The sequence below is a fragment of the Amphiura filiformis genome, chromosome 13 (assembly GCF_039555335.1).
Source record: "Amphiura filiformis chromosome 13, Afil_fr2py, whole genome shotgun sequence".
Lineage (NCBI taxonomy): Eukaryota > Metazoa > Echinodermata > Ophiuroidea > Amphilepidida > Amphiuridae > Amphiura > Amphiura filiformis.
In genome coordinates, this window is record NC_092640.1 from 365,363 (window position 1) to 382,601 (window position 17,239).

At 38.7% G+C, this 17,239-nt stretch overlaps 1 protein-coding gene across 2 annotated transcripts in view; it reads left to right on the forward strand.

Annotated features, from left to right (window-relative positions):
- Window positions 1-17,239, forward strand: part of LOC140167872 (uncharacterized) — a 138,320-nt gene that overhangs the window by 56,378 nt on the left and 64,703 nt on the right. For both annotated transcript variants that reach the window (XM_072191161.1, XM_072191162.1), the window contains 4 exons: window positions 7,230-7,358; window positions 8,162-8,263; window positions 10,839-11,009; window positions 11,675-11,722. In XM_072191161.1, the coding sequence (XP_072047262.1) occupies window positions 7,230-7,358; window positions 8,162-8,263; window positions 10,839-11,009; window positions 11,675-11,722 (450 nt within the window). The remainder of the gene's footprint in view (window positions 1-7,229; window positions 7,359-8,161; window positions 8,264-10,838; window positions 11,010-11,674; window positions 11,723-17,239) is intronic.

Consider the following 17,239-nt stretch of genomic DNA (forward strand, 5'->3'; position numbering starts at 1 on the left):
ATGCTTGATGTCTTAACTCCTAGAAAGCTTCCACTTGTCCAAGGAGACGGACGAAATCGTGCTGTGCAGATGTGCGGGTGCGAAGAATAGAAGACTAGAAGTGCAGTAAAAACATCCTCATCTTTAAAGCTGATGATGGGTGGTGGTTGGCTGCATTGCTCTCACCGCTGGAAGGGCTGCTGCCTGGAATGCTGCGACTGATGGTGCTATCACTGCTTCCAACGGGAGTCTATTCCAAAGTGGAATGGTGCGGATGAAGAAGGAGAACTTATATGTGTCACGAGAAGCTTGTATTGGATGATAACGGAGGTGATGGCTTGATCTGACTGGTAGTGGGTGAAGCTGAACACAAGGTGGAAAACTGACATTGATGAGGTTGTAGTGGAACTTGAAGAACATGGTGCATTGGTGGAGTATTCGCCGGGTAACTAGTTGATCAAGATCAAGTTGTTGTAGAAGAGGTGAGATACTGGCTTTACGGTCATAGACACCACAGATATAACGCACAGCCTGGCGCTGGACCGCCTCCAGAGCGGAGAAGCGTTTGCAGTGTGTGGACTCCATGCTGCCGCCGCGTACTCCAGCTGGGGACGAACCAGGGTTTGGTATGCTTTCAGCTTGATGTTTTGTGAGCATGGTCCCATGTTTCTTCTGATGATTCCTAGAGTACTGCAGGCCTTTGATCTAATTTTGGCAATATGCTGGTTCCACGTTAAGTCACTGGAGATGGTGACACCGAGGTACTTATGATTAGATGTTCTTTCTATGTCTTGTTGCGCAACGTTGTAATTGAAAAGGCTGGGTTTGGTCTTACGAGTTATGGTGAGAAGTTGGCATTTGGAGGCGTTGAAGCTCATCTGCCAGGTATCTGCCCATTTGAACACTGTATTGAGATCTTGTTGTAATATATCATGATCAGCATCTCCTTTAATTTCTCTATACAAAACGCTGTCATCAGCAAACAGTCTGATGCTAGACTTCACTTCATCTGCTATGTCATTGATGTACACAAGGAAAAGTGTCGGTCCCAATTCTGACCCTTGTGGAACGCCTGATTTTACTGGCGACCATGGTGAATGCACACCGTTGACACTAACACACTGCTCCCGGTTATTAAGGAAGGCTTGAATCCACCTCAGTGTATTTCCTCGAATTCCATAGTGATGAAGCTTAAGCGCCAACCTCTGGTGTGGTACTTTGTTGAACGCTTTACTGAAGTCCAACAACAGAACGTCCGTTTGGCTACTCCTATTGAGGCACTCTGACCAATCATGAACTGCTTCAAGCAACTGCGTTTCGCATGATCTTTTTTCACGAAAGCCGTGCTGATGATCAACGATGACATTATTTGTAGAAAAATGTTTGGAAATGTGCGAAAGGACAATATGCTCCATAATTTTGCAAGCAATACAGGTCAAGCTGACAGGACGATAGTTCTCTGGAGATGATTTAGAACCTTTTTTGTAAATGGATGTAACAAGTGCTTTCCTCCACACCTCGGGTAGTAAACCAGATTGGTAAGATTGACAAAAAATGAAATGAAGTACGGGTGCCAATTCTTCTGCGTAGTCATGTAGTATCCGCGCAGGTATGGAATCTGGGCCACCTGCTTTACTGGTGTCAAGTTAGTGTAGCTGTTTCAGCACACCTTCTACGCTGATATTAAGATCACTGATGGATTGGAACTCTGAAGCACCCTTGCTGCATGTAGGCAGTGAAGCCAAGTCTTCATCAGTAAAAACTGAAGCAAATTGATGGTTTAACACATCAGCTTTTTCTTTATCTGTTGAACTATTTTTTCCGTTGACTGTCAGAGTTGGAATTCCCACTGCCTCGCGTCTCTGGGAGCGAATGAAGGACCAGAATTGCTTAGGATTGGACTCCAAGCTTGGTCCAAGTACCTCTTCCATATATGTGTGGTAAGACTGCTTTAGTAACTTGGTAACATAGTTACGTTGCTTTCTGTAGCAACTCCATAGTCTCTGAGAATTTGATCTTTTAGCACTAGCATACAGCTTATCTCTTTTTCTCATTTGCCTAATAATTTCTTTGTCAATCCACGGATGACTTTGCTTATTTTTAGACATACGATGTGGAATGTGCTTTTCCATTGCTTCAAGTGTGTACTTCCTAAAAAGCTCCCAGTTGTCATCAACTGATCTTGAATCGGGGTTGCTTTGGAAGAACTCTTCACAGTTTTGGTTGAGGCAGGCTTTCAAGTTTTCATTATCAGCCCTTTTGTAGATGTAGACTTTGTGTGGTGGTTTGTTTTGCCTTTTTGGTTTTAGGTTTATGTCAAATAGGAGGATATCATGGTCACTTACTCCAGTATGCGTTCTAATATTACTGACAATATTTGGATTTGATGTGCAGATTAAGTCAAGAACATTTTGCGATCTCTGCCTAGTCACCAACGTATTTAGCTGGACAAGACCACACTCAGCAAGTAAGTTGAGAAAGTCATCATGAAGCTTTTTACGAGGACTGTCTGCTTTTGTTTGGCCAATGTCCCAGTTTATGTCCGAAAGTTGAAGTCACCACATAACAATATGTTGGTGTGTTTCTTAGTATCAATTCCCATAATCTTGACTACACTGTCAAACACCTGGTTTGCAGGCTCTATACCAGCCTTAGGGGGCGATAAAACTCCCTATGTACAGCTTGCCAGCCCCAGCAAACTCTATGTAGTTCCAGATAGCCTCACATGGAGTATCCATGTCTGGTAAATCTACCGACACAAATGAGCTCTTAATAGCCATGAATACTCCCCCACCTGATTTAGTTCTATCTTTACGAATCACGTTGTAGTCCTCCGGAAAAATTGAATAGGTAGGAATAGCAGACTCAAGTTTAGATTCACACCCAATAACAATATCAGGAGTGTGTTGAGCAATTGCCGCCTGAAAATCAAGTCTGCTTTTCTGCCCTTTCAACCCATCACAGTTGATTACCATTGCTTTTACACGTGGTAATTTGCCTTTCTTATTAGGAGGTATCTGTTTCGGATTACGAGCAGATTTGGTGGGAGTGGATGTATAAGCAGGAGTAAAGTTTTCAAAATCCAGTGTACTTACATCACAATCATCAGTCAGCGCTTCAAAAGTATTAACACTAGAAAAGCGATCACTGTCGAAGAAAGATGATCCCAGATTTGGTAGGCCACAGTTTATGCAAATCCATGACAGATTTGAATGGGTCATGTAAACTTGGTACAAATCATCAGACATCACCGCACAATCTGTGTGGATCCAGATGTCACATTGATCACACTGTATGGCATGTTGGCCATTTTGGACTTCATGATTACAAATACCACACGGATATTCTGAGTGGGGACCAGGGTTTGATTCAACCCCAGATAGTAAGAGAATCATGACAATCATTTGGCGAGTCTTGTCTGAGGGTGATTTGATGAGACCCTTGCTCTGGAACCTTTGAGTTTTGGTTAGTGTATTCACAGCAAGGGACCAATTGGTGTAGGAGGTTTCCAAATCAGTGACACAGCTCATATTTGAATCCATGGTATTAATGTTGGAAAATTGCTGTGGGCTGATTGGTGGAAGCCTACAGGCCCCATAGATATTATTCAATGCATAAAACATTGAGATGAGGCACAAACTTGATTTAATAAACAGGTCCATCATGATTGAATACAATTCTATGTTACACCTACGTATGCGTGCTTTTCAAAAGTGAAGCAGATATAAAAATAGTCTACAGAGATTGATGTACACCCAAGTGTAAATGCATACTTATGGCGATGATGCGAGTTTATAAATTACAAGATATGTCGTGTACAATCTACGAGAGTAGAATTTCATAATATGATTATGAAGTATGATTCCAAATGAAAAATTTGATGTCACTGTCAGCATTTATGGGACACACAAGCATGTTGCGTCCCATGAACCATCATGATTTCAAACTGATGTAACATTTAAATATAATGCCATTCACAGAATTATTCAAGTTTTAGTCCAGCTCCAGTCCAGTTCCAATCAAGCTCAGAGTCAGAGAACAGAGATAAGCTTAACTGAAGTAAGCTTACTGGCTACCAAATTGTGTATATCATGAAAGATATTTGTTCCAGCAATAACGATTCCAATCACAGTTACTTAAATTGAAATAAGGAAAATGTACCGACCTGTATGCGTCCTGTATTGTGTGTAGAAAAATATTTAAACCCCTGTGTGTATACTCATGTACAATGTACTATACAGTGTGAGTCCCAAAATGGCCGACTGATGTCTCCAAGTTGGCAAAATTCTAATCTGTTCAATCTTCAAAAATATGGTATAATCCGCGGTCCAAAAAATCATCCCAGATATGGAAGACTAATTCAACTATCAGATGTTCGAAGATTGAGGATGCCTAAAGCAAATAAGATGAAAAATAATTAGATGAGAAAATTAATTCTCAGGAGGATGCCAGTAACACATCTGCATAGCACGATAGCGCCCTCTACGTGTATATGCGCTGTGCTGTTGCACGTTAAGCCTGTTTGGTATGCAATGCAGGCCACAGACGTACACATTGATGCTTGTTAATGTGGATCTCCAAGATATTACTGAGAACTTTACCCAAGACCATAAGAAGTGAAATGGTTCTTTAGTTGGCTGGGTCTACAATCTTGGAAAAAAGTTCTTGGAACACTGTACACTTTGTTGAAATTCCATGCAGAGTTTTGCATGATCATGGACATGACATGGACTATGATTACCCTTCCCTTCTCCCTATCAAGGGCACAGTGGTACGGGCTCTGCCTTGCAATCGGTGGAATGCGAGTTTGAGCCCCGGCGGTGCCATCATGTTGTGCTCTTGGGCAAGGCACTTTACCTTACTTGCCTCTTTCTACTCAGGGGTGAAAAGGGGAGCTGTTATGAATATTGTCCAATGAGCTCTGCCCAAAGGTATGAGCATGCCTTCGGCTTTATGGCAGCTGATGTATTCTACAACAGCGGAATAAATATAAAGCCTTTTGATACATAAGCACATGTTTATGCTGTATAAATACCAACATTTATTTTTTTTTATAATTTTTATCATTCAGTGTAAAAACACTTTGGAAAATTGCTGAAGACATTGTCATTTTTATAAATTCCACAAGGGAGAGAGAGTGGCAATATTCTGTTATTGGCAGCAAAGTGTTCCCAGACTGTTTGTACCATTGTAGCTTATCACCTTTCTTGACCACCAGGGGGATAAGACCAGCACTCTAATCTTCTGTTATTAGGTTACCAGACATCATTATGTTTAAATTGTGGGATAGGCTTTTACGACTGGACTTCATAACGATTAGTTAGTTCTTTAGAGGGTTCACCATCAGCCAAGTTTGGAACTGTGAAGCTTTCGTCAGGAGTAACTCTGACTTCTACAAGACAAAGTACCTTTAAAGATCGAGACATGTAGGAGGCCCCTTGTTTACTGATGGAACTGAAAAGAGCCATTCACTGAATGAAGAATGCCCTTGTGAACAGAGAACAAGCATATCTTGCCTATCTGCTGTTATAAAAGTATGGTGGCTCTTCACTGTAGACCGTCCCTTGTCAACAGAGAACAGTAAATAAGTAGTGGCTCTGAAAAGAGCCATTCACTGAAGACTGCCCCTTGTCAACAGATAACAAGCAGACCTCCCCTATATGTAAATGTTTTTGGGCTCAGAAAAGAGCCGTTTACTGAACACTGCCCCTTGTCAACAGAGAACAAGCAGACCTCGCCTATCTGCTGAGGCAACTGCAGAGAGTTTGCAACAAAGTAGGTTGCCCTGTACCTCTTTGTTTGATTATTATTGTTGACAAGCTTAAGGTGTTTACTTGTACCTGCTCTATTGTTAAAGGTTGGCTTGGTGGTTCAACATTCCCCTGGGGAAGTGGTATAGAACTATGTATAGGAATTGAAGCAATTTCTGCTTATTTGTATGTGGCAGTTGATGTATTGATTCAGCTAGATAAGCATAGTGGTGACACTTACATGAGGGCTACCATGGATGCATGCAAGCGGTATCCTCTCAGAGACAGTTTCAACACTTGAAACGGGTAGACGTGTTTAACATTTTAAGATGTACTCCTCCCATCTGTTTGGAGGCTGATCTGTAGACTAGAACCCAGCACCTGTCATCTGAACAAAGTGATAAGCAAGTTATGGTAAATACCGGCATCATTACGGCAGACACCATGGCTAGTGTATAGGTTATGCTCTGCTAGTAGAGAGTGCGGATATATGTAATCCAGATACTGTAAAAGTGGGGTTGAAAACAAAAATGCAAATGGTATTATATGACCTAAATAGGAAATCTGTTATGTTACAAGATTTTGTTCAGTCCAGCTTTCCTGGAAGTGGCCATTGTTTTCGTCCAAGCTTCCTCTTTCCATGCGTTGGAATGTACTAGCAGGCATCTTCTGTCACATGATTACTGACTGCTATGCAAAGTGTATATGACACAGGAAGTTTCAGGAATCTTGTCATCTGATAGTTCTTGACCCTAGGAAGTTGACTTAGCAAGATAATTATCTCAACCTAATGAGCTATCCTTTACATAGTCATCTTAATTTTTAAGCTATCTTATCAAATTTCAACTATTATGTTTACAATTTTGCAGGAATCATTTATAGTTCCTTTAATGTGAATATGAGAATCTGTGGGTTCATTTTTAATAGCATTTTTCGCAACTTCGCCATTAATCCCTTATCATGCTCCACTCTAACCCCCACCCTATCCTTTTGTATTGTCACATAGTTTTTGCAAACCAGCCAGTTCTGTGTGAAAGGATCTGTCTTCGCAGATATACAACAGCGTTCCACGGGTGTCTAACAGTGCTCATCAAGTTTAGTTTGTTATATCACTGGCAAATCTGATAGTTCCTTTAAAGTGAACATGAGAATGTTTGGGTTCATTTTTAAATAGCATTTTTCACAACTTCACCATTTATTCCCCCATCACGCTCCACTCTAACCCCATCCCTTATTATAGAGTTGATTATCCTTTCCTCTTGTCACACAGATTTTGCCTCATGTGGTATTGGATATTTTTTGGTTTGGGTCATACTTATGCTAAGAACCAGCCAGTTCTATGTGAAAGGATCTGTCTTCACAGACACACAGCAGCGTTCCACAGGTGTTAACATTGGTCCTCAAGTTTTGTTTGTTATATCACTGGCAAATCTTCAGCAACACTTTATTTAGTGTATATCCTAATAAGTTTCATTTTGTAATTTTTTTATGCTGTCCTAGTTCATGTGATGATATCATATAATTGGGGTGTAAAGGAGGAAGGCTTTCCGTGCCAGCAGAGAATGAAAAAGCTGCGGGATGAACTAATAGCAGATAATTATCGGGTATGGATGGATTTAGTGGATATGGGTAAGTGCTATATATTAGTCAAATGTGAGACATGTTTTAAGATTTTGTTTCCAAAAAGGGAAACATGTTTAAAGGATATTAATTTATCAGTGCACCAATCACCGCGGTTACATGGTATGAATTTATAATCTCCTAATGAGAAATTGCTGGTTACAGTCTGTCTCATGATTAGCATCATCCCATCGTTTTACTAGACCATCAATGTGGTCACAATACGGTATCTGTTCCTTAGCTTGCACTTCACAAGTTTTGTATCTTGCAATAAATATTAGATTGCCAAATAACACCCATCAATACAGACATTTACTGACACAATGCCTTTTGAAATGGTTGTGTCACCCATTTTGAGACACCATAGTAATACTAGTAATGATAATAATTGATACTTATTCATAACCACATGAATATACGCCATACATGAGACCCAATCAGATGTGTTTATTTGCCAAAATCAGAATGTGATGCACGCTTTAATACTGATAAACAGCAGTGGACCTCCGGCACTCCATGTAACATTATGGCCTCCTGTGACATGATATGGAATATGCACTACAATAACGTTGAGAGGAACAATTTGAGATACATTACAACATGATATAGGACCATTTTGTAGTTTTTGGCTCTATAATGACCTCCGACCCCTCAAGAGAAGCATAGGGTGCATATAGAAAAATTAAACTAATTCTAGTTTTATTATTTGAGGTGTAAGGATACCAACACATATTGGTTCGACTAATGTAGCAAAATAACACCCCAAACACAGCATCATATACCAAAGTAACAACTGACACTTTTCTATACAGATGGTAACATGGATGACAGAATGGCGGAAGCAGTTGAAAATGCATATGTAATTCTGATGTGTGTTTCAGAGAAGTACCAAACAAGTCCCAACTGCAAAAAAGGTAATGATGATGTACATGTAATCGAGTTATTAACAAAACCATAGGTATGCTCACTTTTAGTACACTTTTCATGGTATTTATATCCCAGGATTTATATCTGACACAAGGAGATATAAATGCCTGACAGTAATGCGCTCCACGAATTGGTCACAGAATAAGTATCGACAAAAGGGGGTTAGAACAGAAAATAAACAAAATCTTGCCAAGCAGATATGGAGTATGTCCGATGTTAGCTAAAATTGACGAAAGTGCCTGAAATTGCACAACATTACAAAACATTTAACAAAACTGCACAAAAATGATAACTGCCTAATCTTGTCATGTCAATTCTGAGCATGTTTACAGAACTTTTTTATACATTTTTGGACATTTCCTGTTTTCCCCCTGTGTCAGCCCATGATTCAAGTGTATTCCTGCCTTGCCTTCTATATCGGGAGCTCTTAGCAACATCTTGAGATCACCAAACAATATTTATTTTGAAAAGTTTGGTATTTCAGCAAAAGGTTCTTTGAATTGAAATGGTATAAATTGCAAGTTTTTCACTCCATGTCACTAATGAACCTGTAGACGGGGAGCTAACACCACTTTATTTGCACCCCTCCCGGATTAACCCAAACCTACTTTTTGGGTTAGATGGTTGATCCCAAACACATTCAAGATGTTCTCAAAATTAAAAAGTGTGGTAAATCAAAGGTCAACATGTGGGGTGTCAACTTTCAAAAACTTTCAACAAATTATGTTTAAACCATATTCCCCTATAAAGGATTTTAAAAAAAAGTATAGTTTATCTTAACTTGAGCTATAAGCAAAAAGTCATAGCCTATGGTAGGTGTTTTTTTTTTTTTTGCTTCACATGGGTCAGAAACGTAAGGTGGTACTACACCCTTGATAAATTTGAGACTATTTTTATCTCAATAATAACACACTGGTAACAAAAGTTATGTATATTATAGGGGCAAGGAATCCAGTTACTACACCGGAATTTCAGTGACTGAAGACACAAAGACAGTGGTACGTTATTTATGATAAGAAAAGAGGTACCACTAGAATGTACCTCATTTCTTAACATATATAATGAACCACTTGTCTTGAATCACTGAAATTTCAGTGCAGTAATTGGATTCCTTGCCCATATAATATACCTAACTTTTGTTTGCAGTGTGTAGTTATTTTTGAGCAAAATGCAAAATTAGTCACAAAATCTATCAGGGGGTGTAGTACCAATGTAGTACCAAGTGCTCCAATTTTGGCGAAAATAGACTCAAATTGTTTGTTATGCAAAATCAAGTCAAATAAGGAATGTTTCACCATCTAGGATGTTTCGTTACTAAGAAACATTGCAAACTGAGTGAGGATAAATAGGCTGCAATGTTATTGTTTAATTTGGCAGTAATGAAATGCTCTAGATAGTGCAAACTTTTCCTTATTTCACTTAAATTTACATGCCGAACGATTTGAGACCATCTTTCATTGAAATCAGAGCAAGTTTAGTTTCTGACCCCTGTGTGGCCAAACAAATTGACTTCTTTGCTTATAACTCAAGAACAGTACGTCGCAGATAAGTCAAACTATATCTTTTGCTGAGTCCTTAAGGTTGGTCTGAACCCTGGAATTATGAAAACTTTCGGGCCTCATAACTGCTAAATTATTAGTCTAAAGAATATAAAAGTATACATTTTAGAATGGAAATGACTTGATGAATTCATCTGTGAGGTCCAATTTGGGCCAAAATGTTCATTTTGGAGAAAATCCCAAAAAACGGGTTTTTTGGCCCAAATTTTTCGTGCAACGTAACAAAAAATTGTTTGGCCAAAATTTTTTTTTTATTAATTTTTAAAAACTAGATAAAAATATCTAGGGACCGTTTTTTCATTTTTTTGAATTTTGACCAACTTCACCAAAAATATTTGAAATTTGGGCGAAAATCAGGCTTTTTATGATTTTTTGAAAATTTTGCATTTTTGACCATTTTTGGTGCACATTTCTCAAAGTTGGTCAAAATTCAAAAAAATAAAAATACGGGTCCTAGATATTTTTATCTAGTTTTTAAAAATTAATAAAAAAACAATTTTGGCCAAACAATTTTTTTGTTACGTTGCACGAAAAAATTTGGGCCAAAAAACCCGTTTTTTAGGATTTTCTCCAAAAATGAACATTTTGGCCCAAATTGGACCTCACAGATGAATTTATCAAGTCATTTCCATTCTAAAAATGTATACTTTTATATTCTTTAGACTAATAATTTAGCAGTTATGAGGCCCGAAAGTTTTCATAATTCCAGGGTTCAGACCAACCTTAAGATGAGAGTAATACTTTGGTATGGTTAAAAAAATTGAGCAAGTTTGAAATTTGACCCCTCTGTTGACCCTTGATTCACCCCTATGTGCTTATGGCCACTTGTTAATTTTTGGGAAATCTTGAATCTAAGGAACCTGAAAGGTTGGGTTAGGTTAATCCTGGGGGCTGCAAAGACATTAGTGCTAGCTCCCCGTCTAGTGGTATTCATATAAAGTTTTGAACATTATTCTTTTGCACTTTTTATGACTCCCTCTACAATATGTTTTCTTAAATACAGAAGCTCAGTACGCATTCTTTTTAAAGAAACCCATAGTCATATTAAAATATGACCGTCACACGCCAACTGGCTGGCTGGGTTTGCAGATTAACAATCTGCTGTATTATGATGTGCAGACTGAGGAAGCTATGATGAAAAACCTACCAAAGATCAAAGAACAACTTGACAAAGGTACAGAATTGATATGAACAGTGACAATATTGTAATTTTGAACACTACACTGCATGTATCTGTAGTATGATTCAACCTTGAAGTAGAGGGTGGATTGATAATTTTGTTTAACACTCATCCTATATTAGGCATAGTTTGCAACAGTGTTTCTAAAAAGGGTGTTGTTGCAACCTATACTGTTATATTTGGTATAGCCATGGAGTCTCCTCTATATGGTGATACCACCACAAGAACACAAACTCCCCACATAATGTGGCTATGATGGAATAATGTGAGTGCATGTAACCTTGTGAAATTGGAAAATCACAGATATACATAAAGTAATAGGCCAATAAACATGTGATTTTCACAGACCTTTTACTATTTATGAAAGGGAAAGGACTATTTTAATTAAATATCAAGTTTTAAATTCCATATTTTCATTCATGCAAAAATAACCATTATGGGGCTTCCCCAACCCCTACACACAAAGTTTGATGGTTGGCATTACCCCAGGAATATGGAATTTAAAACCTGATATTTAATTAAAATAGTCCTTTCCCTTTCATAAATAGTAAAAGGCCGTATAAGAGTTATTCACACCTGACCCTGCCTCTCCTCCTTAGAACTAATAAATGAACTTGTAACCTATAAAGCAAATACTTTTTTTCCTTATTCATAAACAGATAAAGCACCAACAAAACAAGCTGATCATGATCCAGAAAACAAGAAAGGTAAGAATAAGATTGCACAAAACATGTACCACCAATAGCAAACACATCCCCCTGTACACACACGCCCCCCCCCCCACACCCTACACATTTCTGTTGCCAATGGGACTCTACCCTGGACTATAGGATACAAACAAGGAGTTCTTGGTTCTGATTATGCCTGCCTAACTGGAAACATTTTGCGATTTAGCCTATTTACACAGTTTTACATATTGTATGCTCTCATGGAAAAATTGAGTTAGCTTGAAATTCCCCTGGACAAGGAACTCACTGCTAATTTGTCTCGTTGTTACCCGTACGAAACTCGGGGAGCTGATCCTGGTTGCGATGGTTATTTGTGGAATGTCTAGGTGTGCGCTCTTGAAGCAGCAAAGTCCCTGAATTGTTGTTAAAATGGTTTATGGAATGATGTGGGCCGTAGTGGTCAGCGACAACCTGTAAAGTGTGCTGAGGCTTGTGGATCAACGTCTAGGCGTTGTGCCTGTGCGTAGCGCACTATAAATCACTGCGCTTTTTTTTTTTTTTTTTTTTTTACATATTGTAATGTTAATGACAGCTAGCTAGTGTTAAATGAAGACAATTTTATCTTGAATACGGCACTTACTTTTAAATTAATTTCTTTTGCACCTACTAATAGACTAGGAAAAGGTTGCGGGTTTAATTTATGTCCCCAGTTGCTAATGTGCTATGGCATTGAGGAAGATCGTAAACAAGCTGGCTATAGAGGGCAGGGCTACTGTTTACAAATCACAGGTTCATTGCATTATGGAATCTGCCTCTCTGAGCTGGATGAATTTAATGCTTCATCAACAAATTTAGGCCAGCTTGCTTAAAGCTACTGCTCTATCAAAACTCAACATCACCAGCTTGCCTCACTGACGATGGGTAGCAGCAGTTACAGTTCTGTATAAAATGCAGACCAGCCATTGCTCAGCAGATCTGTCAGCCTTGCTTCCCCCACCATATATAAGACGCCATGCAACCTGCTCCATGTGTGCCATTTCTTTATGGAATGGTCTTCCATACATTTTTTTTGGCCAACTGAGAATGAATTCAGTGCTTCAAGTGCTGAGCAAATGCACACCTTCTCACTACATTGTAAACCAGCCAGTTGATGTGTGCTATTGATAAGGTCTCAGTTGACAGGTTTCCCAGGATACCACAACCTCCCGTTATATTTTTATTTGCATTTTGATGTTATTCTCATGTACATAACCACTGTAATTCATGTGTATCCCCTTTGGCATTTTTTATCACCTGCCCATTTGTTTTTCTTTCATTCATTATCAAGCAGCTCTTGAGTTGCAGGTGAACCATTTGATTGGCCATGAGTTATCAAATTGATTTCATATATCATTCTGTTCACTGACGTTGTCAATGTCAGGTGGGCTATTGTCCACGATTGCGCTTTAAATACAAAAAAATACCATGCCCTGTGACTTGTGAATTCAAATGAATAATAACTTAATTTCCTAGAGACTATAATTATATAATCGGAGTTATACTTTATGCGGGCTGGCGAGAGAGAAAAGAAAAGAAAGTGAATATCTCAAAATACTAGCGGTCACCCGTCTTTCGCGGTCAGGGTCTTTCGCGGTTGGTAAATTTTGTATATTTTGTGTACATGAGGAGATTATCATTTAGAACTTAGAAGTATAACATTTAGTATCTTTTCCATATAAAATGGCTTGAAATTGCAATTAGATCATGATCGAAGCAAGTCATCTTGCCACCATATCATATCCACCGTGAGAAGTCTTGCCCCTGTGGGATGCTGGCGGCTCTGATATTTAAGATTTTTATGCATTTGTTTCTACAGTACTTTTTAGCCCATTTTGGACAAATTTGTTGTACCTTTTAGCTCATTTTTATCATTTTCATCCAAGTTTGTCCCCCACCTTGAAATGTACCTTGCTGCCCCCGCCTCCTGCAAAAGTCCTGGCTACATCACTGAGCAGATGAACACAATTTTATTCACATCCCTCTTGGCCCCCTGTGGCATGCTGGCTGATCTGATATTTTAGATTTCTATGCATTTGTTGTACTTTTTATTTGTTAGCCCATTTTGTATAAATTTGTCGTACTCTTTAGCCCATTTGTGACAATCCCCCCCATGAAATTTGCCTTGCCCCCCCCCCCCCCTCTCTCTCTCTCTCTCTCTGAAAAAGTCCTGGCTACACCACTGTGCAGCTGAAACAATTTTATTCACATTTCCATACACTCTATTTCATATAAAGTTATGATCATACATTATGCTGATAACATAGCACTACCACAAAGCAGATTCATGGTGTGGTTTGGCAACCCTGATTAATTTGTCCTTCAAAAGTTTCACTTACAAACTAATTCAATAAACAAATACTCTACTGTTGACTATAGGTTCTCCATAAAAACACAGAATACATGCTAATGTTGATAAATTAGTTGAATAAACAATAGATGTTAATTGAGTTTCTACTGTGTCATGTAATAGTTGAGACTACAGGCATACTTCTACTGTGTCATGTAATAGACTACAGGCATAATATCCTCACACCGATGACAGGATAGATGGCCTAATTCAGGCTATGTCAACATTAGTGTATTGTGTTGGCGTGAAAAGTTTTAGCATGCAGTGCGCTGCCAGTGCCTTTGAAACTAATTAACATAATTTGACACCCTTAACGTAAACAAAAACAAAATTGGACGTTTTATTGGGGTGCGGACAACTTTACTCTACGCAACGCAAAAATTTGTTTTCCGAAATAATGTAAAACGTAGAAGTTTTTAAACTCAGTAATTTATTATGGATGATGCGCAATCCACGCGGAAGAGGAGATCCTCATCAATGGGTATCAATGTATACTTACAGAGCCTGCGATTTGACTAAACAGGCGTACCGCGATACCGCACTACGCGGGCCACATGGTTTTGACTTTTTCGCCAGAACCAATACCAGTAGGCATACCCAAAATATTATTGCATGACTGTTTGTTTTAATTATGATTAATTATGATGAATTTTTTCCATAGTGAGAAAGGTTGCCCAATTGAGCGAATTTGTAATTTTATATCTACAGTGACTTTGAAAATGGTGACCTGTCTTAAAATAGCTCTAGCTCGAAGCTAAGCACTCGCACATCCTGTGTTCTCACCTGATTTTTTAATCGTTTAATTACAAACTATGCCTCAGTAGAACTAGGGTAGCTCAAAACTATGCATGTGAAAGTCATTAGAAAAGGTGTTAACACTGACCTTACCTCTTAATTATGTGTACTCCCATGGTGGTGAATTATAGGGGGAGGGCAAAGATTTTTTGGCAGGCCAAAAATTCTTAAATTGATTTGCACGAATTTGTTCCAGGAAAGTCATTTGGAAGCTAGTCATTATGACCTTTGAATGTTTGCCTGCATTGCTATATTACTGTGCTGGCCAACTCTCTACCTGGCAGAAATCAACCAGAATAGCCCTGTGAACTTGCAAATTGGTCCATAAAGACCACATTGTTCTGGTACTGAAACTGGGTCAAAGTTATAAATGATGTCTAATGTCGATATGCTAATGGTCTTTGACTAACAGTAGACTTAAAGGGTCTATGCCAACTCAATATACCTCACCAAGTTACTGCTGAGTAAAGCCACCTCCAGGATTTTCCGTCTCTTTCTGTCGTCTGCCTTTCTTAACGAAGTTGTTGTCTCCATGAAAGTGGTGATGCCATTTCTATATCCTCCCCAAGTAATTTTTTGTGCCAGATTTTATGGCATCCCCCCTACCATGACCATCACCACCAAAGTATTTCTGAACACTCCCTAAAGATGAAGATTTATTTATTAATTATATGATCTTCTTTTATACCCCTGGCTTTGTAAAAGCAGAGGCATGATTATCTGATACTGCAGTCTAGCCATACGATTGTGTGTCCACCCGTGCATCTGCGAATTTGTCTTTGCACATGCAATAGGTACTCCTACGCCAAAATGCCCAGTCCCATTTTGATATTAAATTGGATCAATATGGAGCCCATATTTATTGGATTTATTATTATTTATTTATTGGAAGAGACGTATTGAGCTTATCCCTGATAAACTCATATCCAGCTTTCTTTAAGGCTCTCCTTGTCTGGTGACAACACTTTCTGTCCAGCATTTTCTGTAAGTCACTGTCTTTTTTGGTCTTCTTTACCTAGTTATAAAGCCTCTTGTTTGTTTTGTTGTTTTGTTGTGTTTTTCTTGTCAGACTTCTCAAGGTCCAATTGAACCAGGGTAATTGTCTTATGTTATTACTCCTCTTGGTAGGAATGTGATCTTGCATTATTCTTTTTAATTCTCTTTACAGATAATCCCACTTTTCTTGCACCGAATCTCCTGCCTTTCCATTTTTATACTTCTATTTTAAACCAAGGAGCTCTTGTCTGATTTTCTCTTGATCAACTTTCCTCTGGTTGGTTTATCTACAACCTGTTCAAGACTATTTTCTTGTATAATGCCACGGAGCTTTTCAGCTGTTCCCTTTGAATAGGTGTGATTTGCAGTGATATTTGGACCTTCCCAGCATATGTTTGGCTGAAGTCCCATGTTATGATAATGTCACTGATTTTGGTCTTCATGTTGATTTTCTGAAGCAAGTCCTCGATCTTGAGTTTGTCTACTGTCACTTTGTCACTGTGATATATTTTTACACGGTACCTCTAATTTAAGTACCTTGCAATGTCTAGTTGGCACCATCAAATTTCACCTGATCCCTCCAACACCCTCTTCTGCTGATATTCTGATCACTTTGGTAACCTTCTGGTGTTATCTGGTGTTTGAAGTCGGTATGATTTCTTATTTTTGATACTCTGGTAATTAATTTATATTAATATAAGCTGTTTCTAAAAGATGTCTTCATTTTTTGTGTTTCATTTCACTTTCTGATACTGTTGCTGTACTGTCCAAATCTGACAGTGAAAAGTTAGTAATCACATGCTGGGCACATCCACTGTATATCCTGTTCTAGCACAATCCTGTTGTAATCTTCCACACTCACATCACCACAGTGAGCACTTCTCACATTCAAGAGTCTTCTGTCAATTCAACACTAGGTTCACACACATGGTGCATGGTGCTGTGCAATCTACACAATACCATTTCACATTGTTATCTGTCATCTGTCGATAGTGAAATGCCTACACACTTAATATGCTGCCATTGAATTTCGGTTCTTGCCAACCTCCTCTCACATACTCCACAAAACTAGGTACTATACCTGCTCTGTTCCACCGTAATGCTTATTCTGGGTTTCCAAATGGTGCTGATAAACTTCACTATGCATACGTCACAAATTTTAAAAACATCTAGTTCTCCATCTAAAACTGCTCTCTACGAATTTGTGTGAGATGTAAATACTGTAATACACTGATGATCCTGTTATGCAAGGGTCGATCTCTTTTCAGTAATTTCTGCACTGTGATTTCCACAAAATAATAGAGGTTATCCGTGTTCTATAGATATCCTATCAGCGACTGCTATACCTTGCTTAGGATTTTCAAAAGTACCTGCACGTG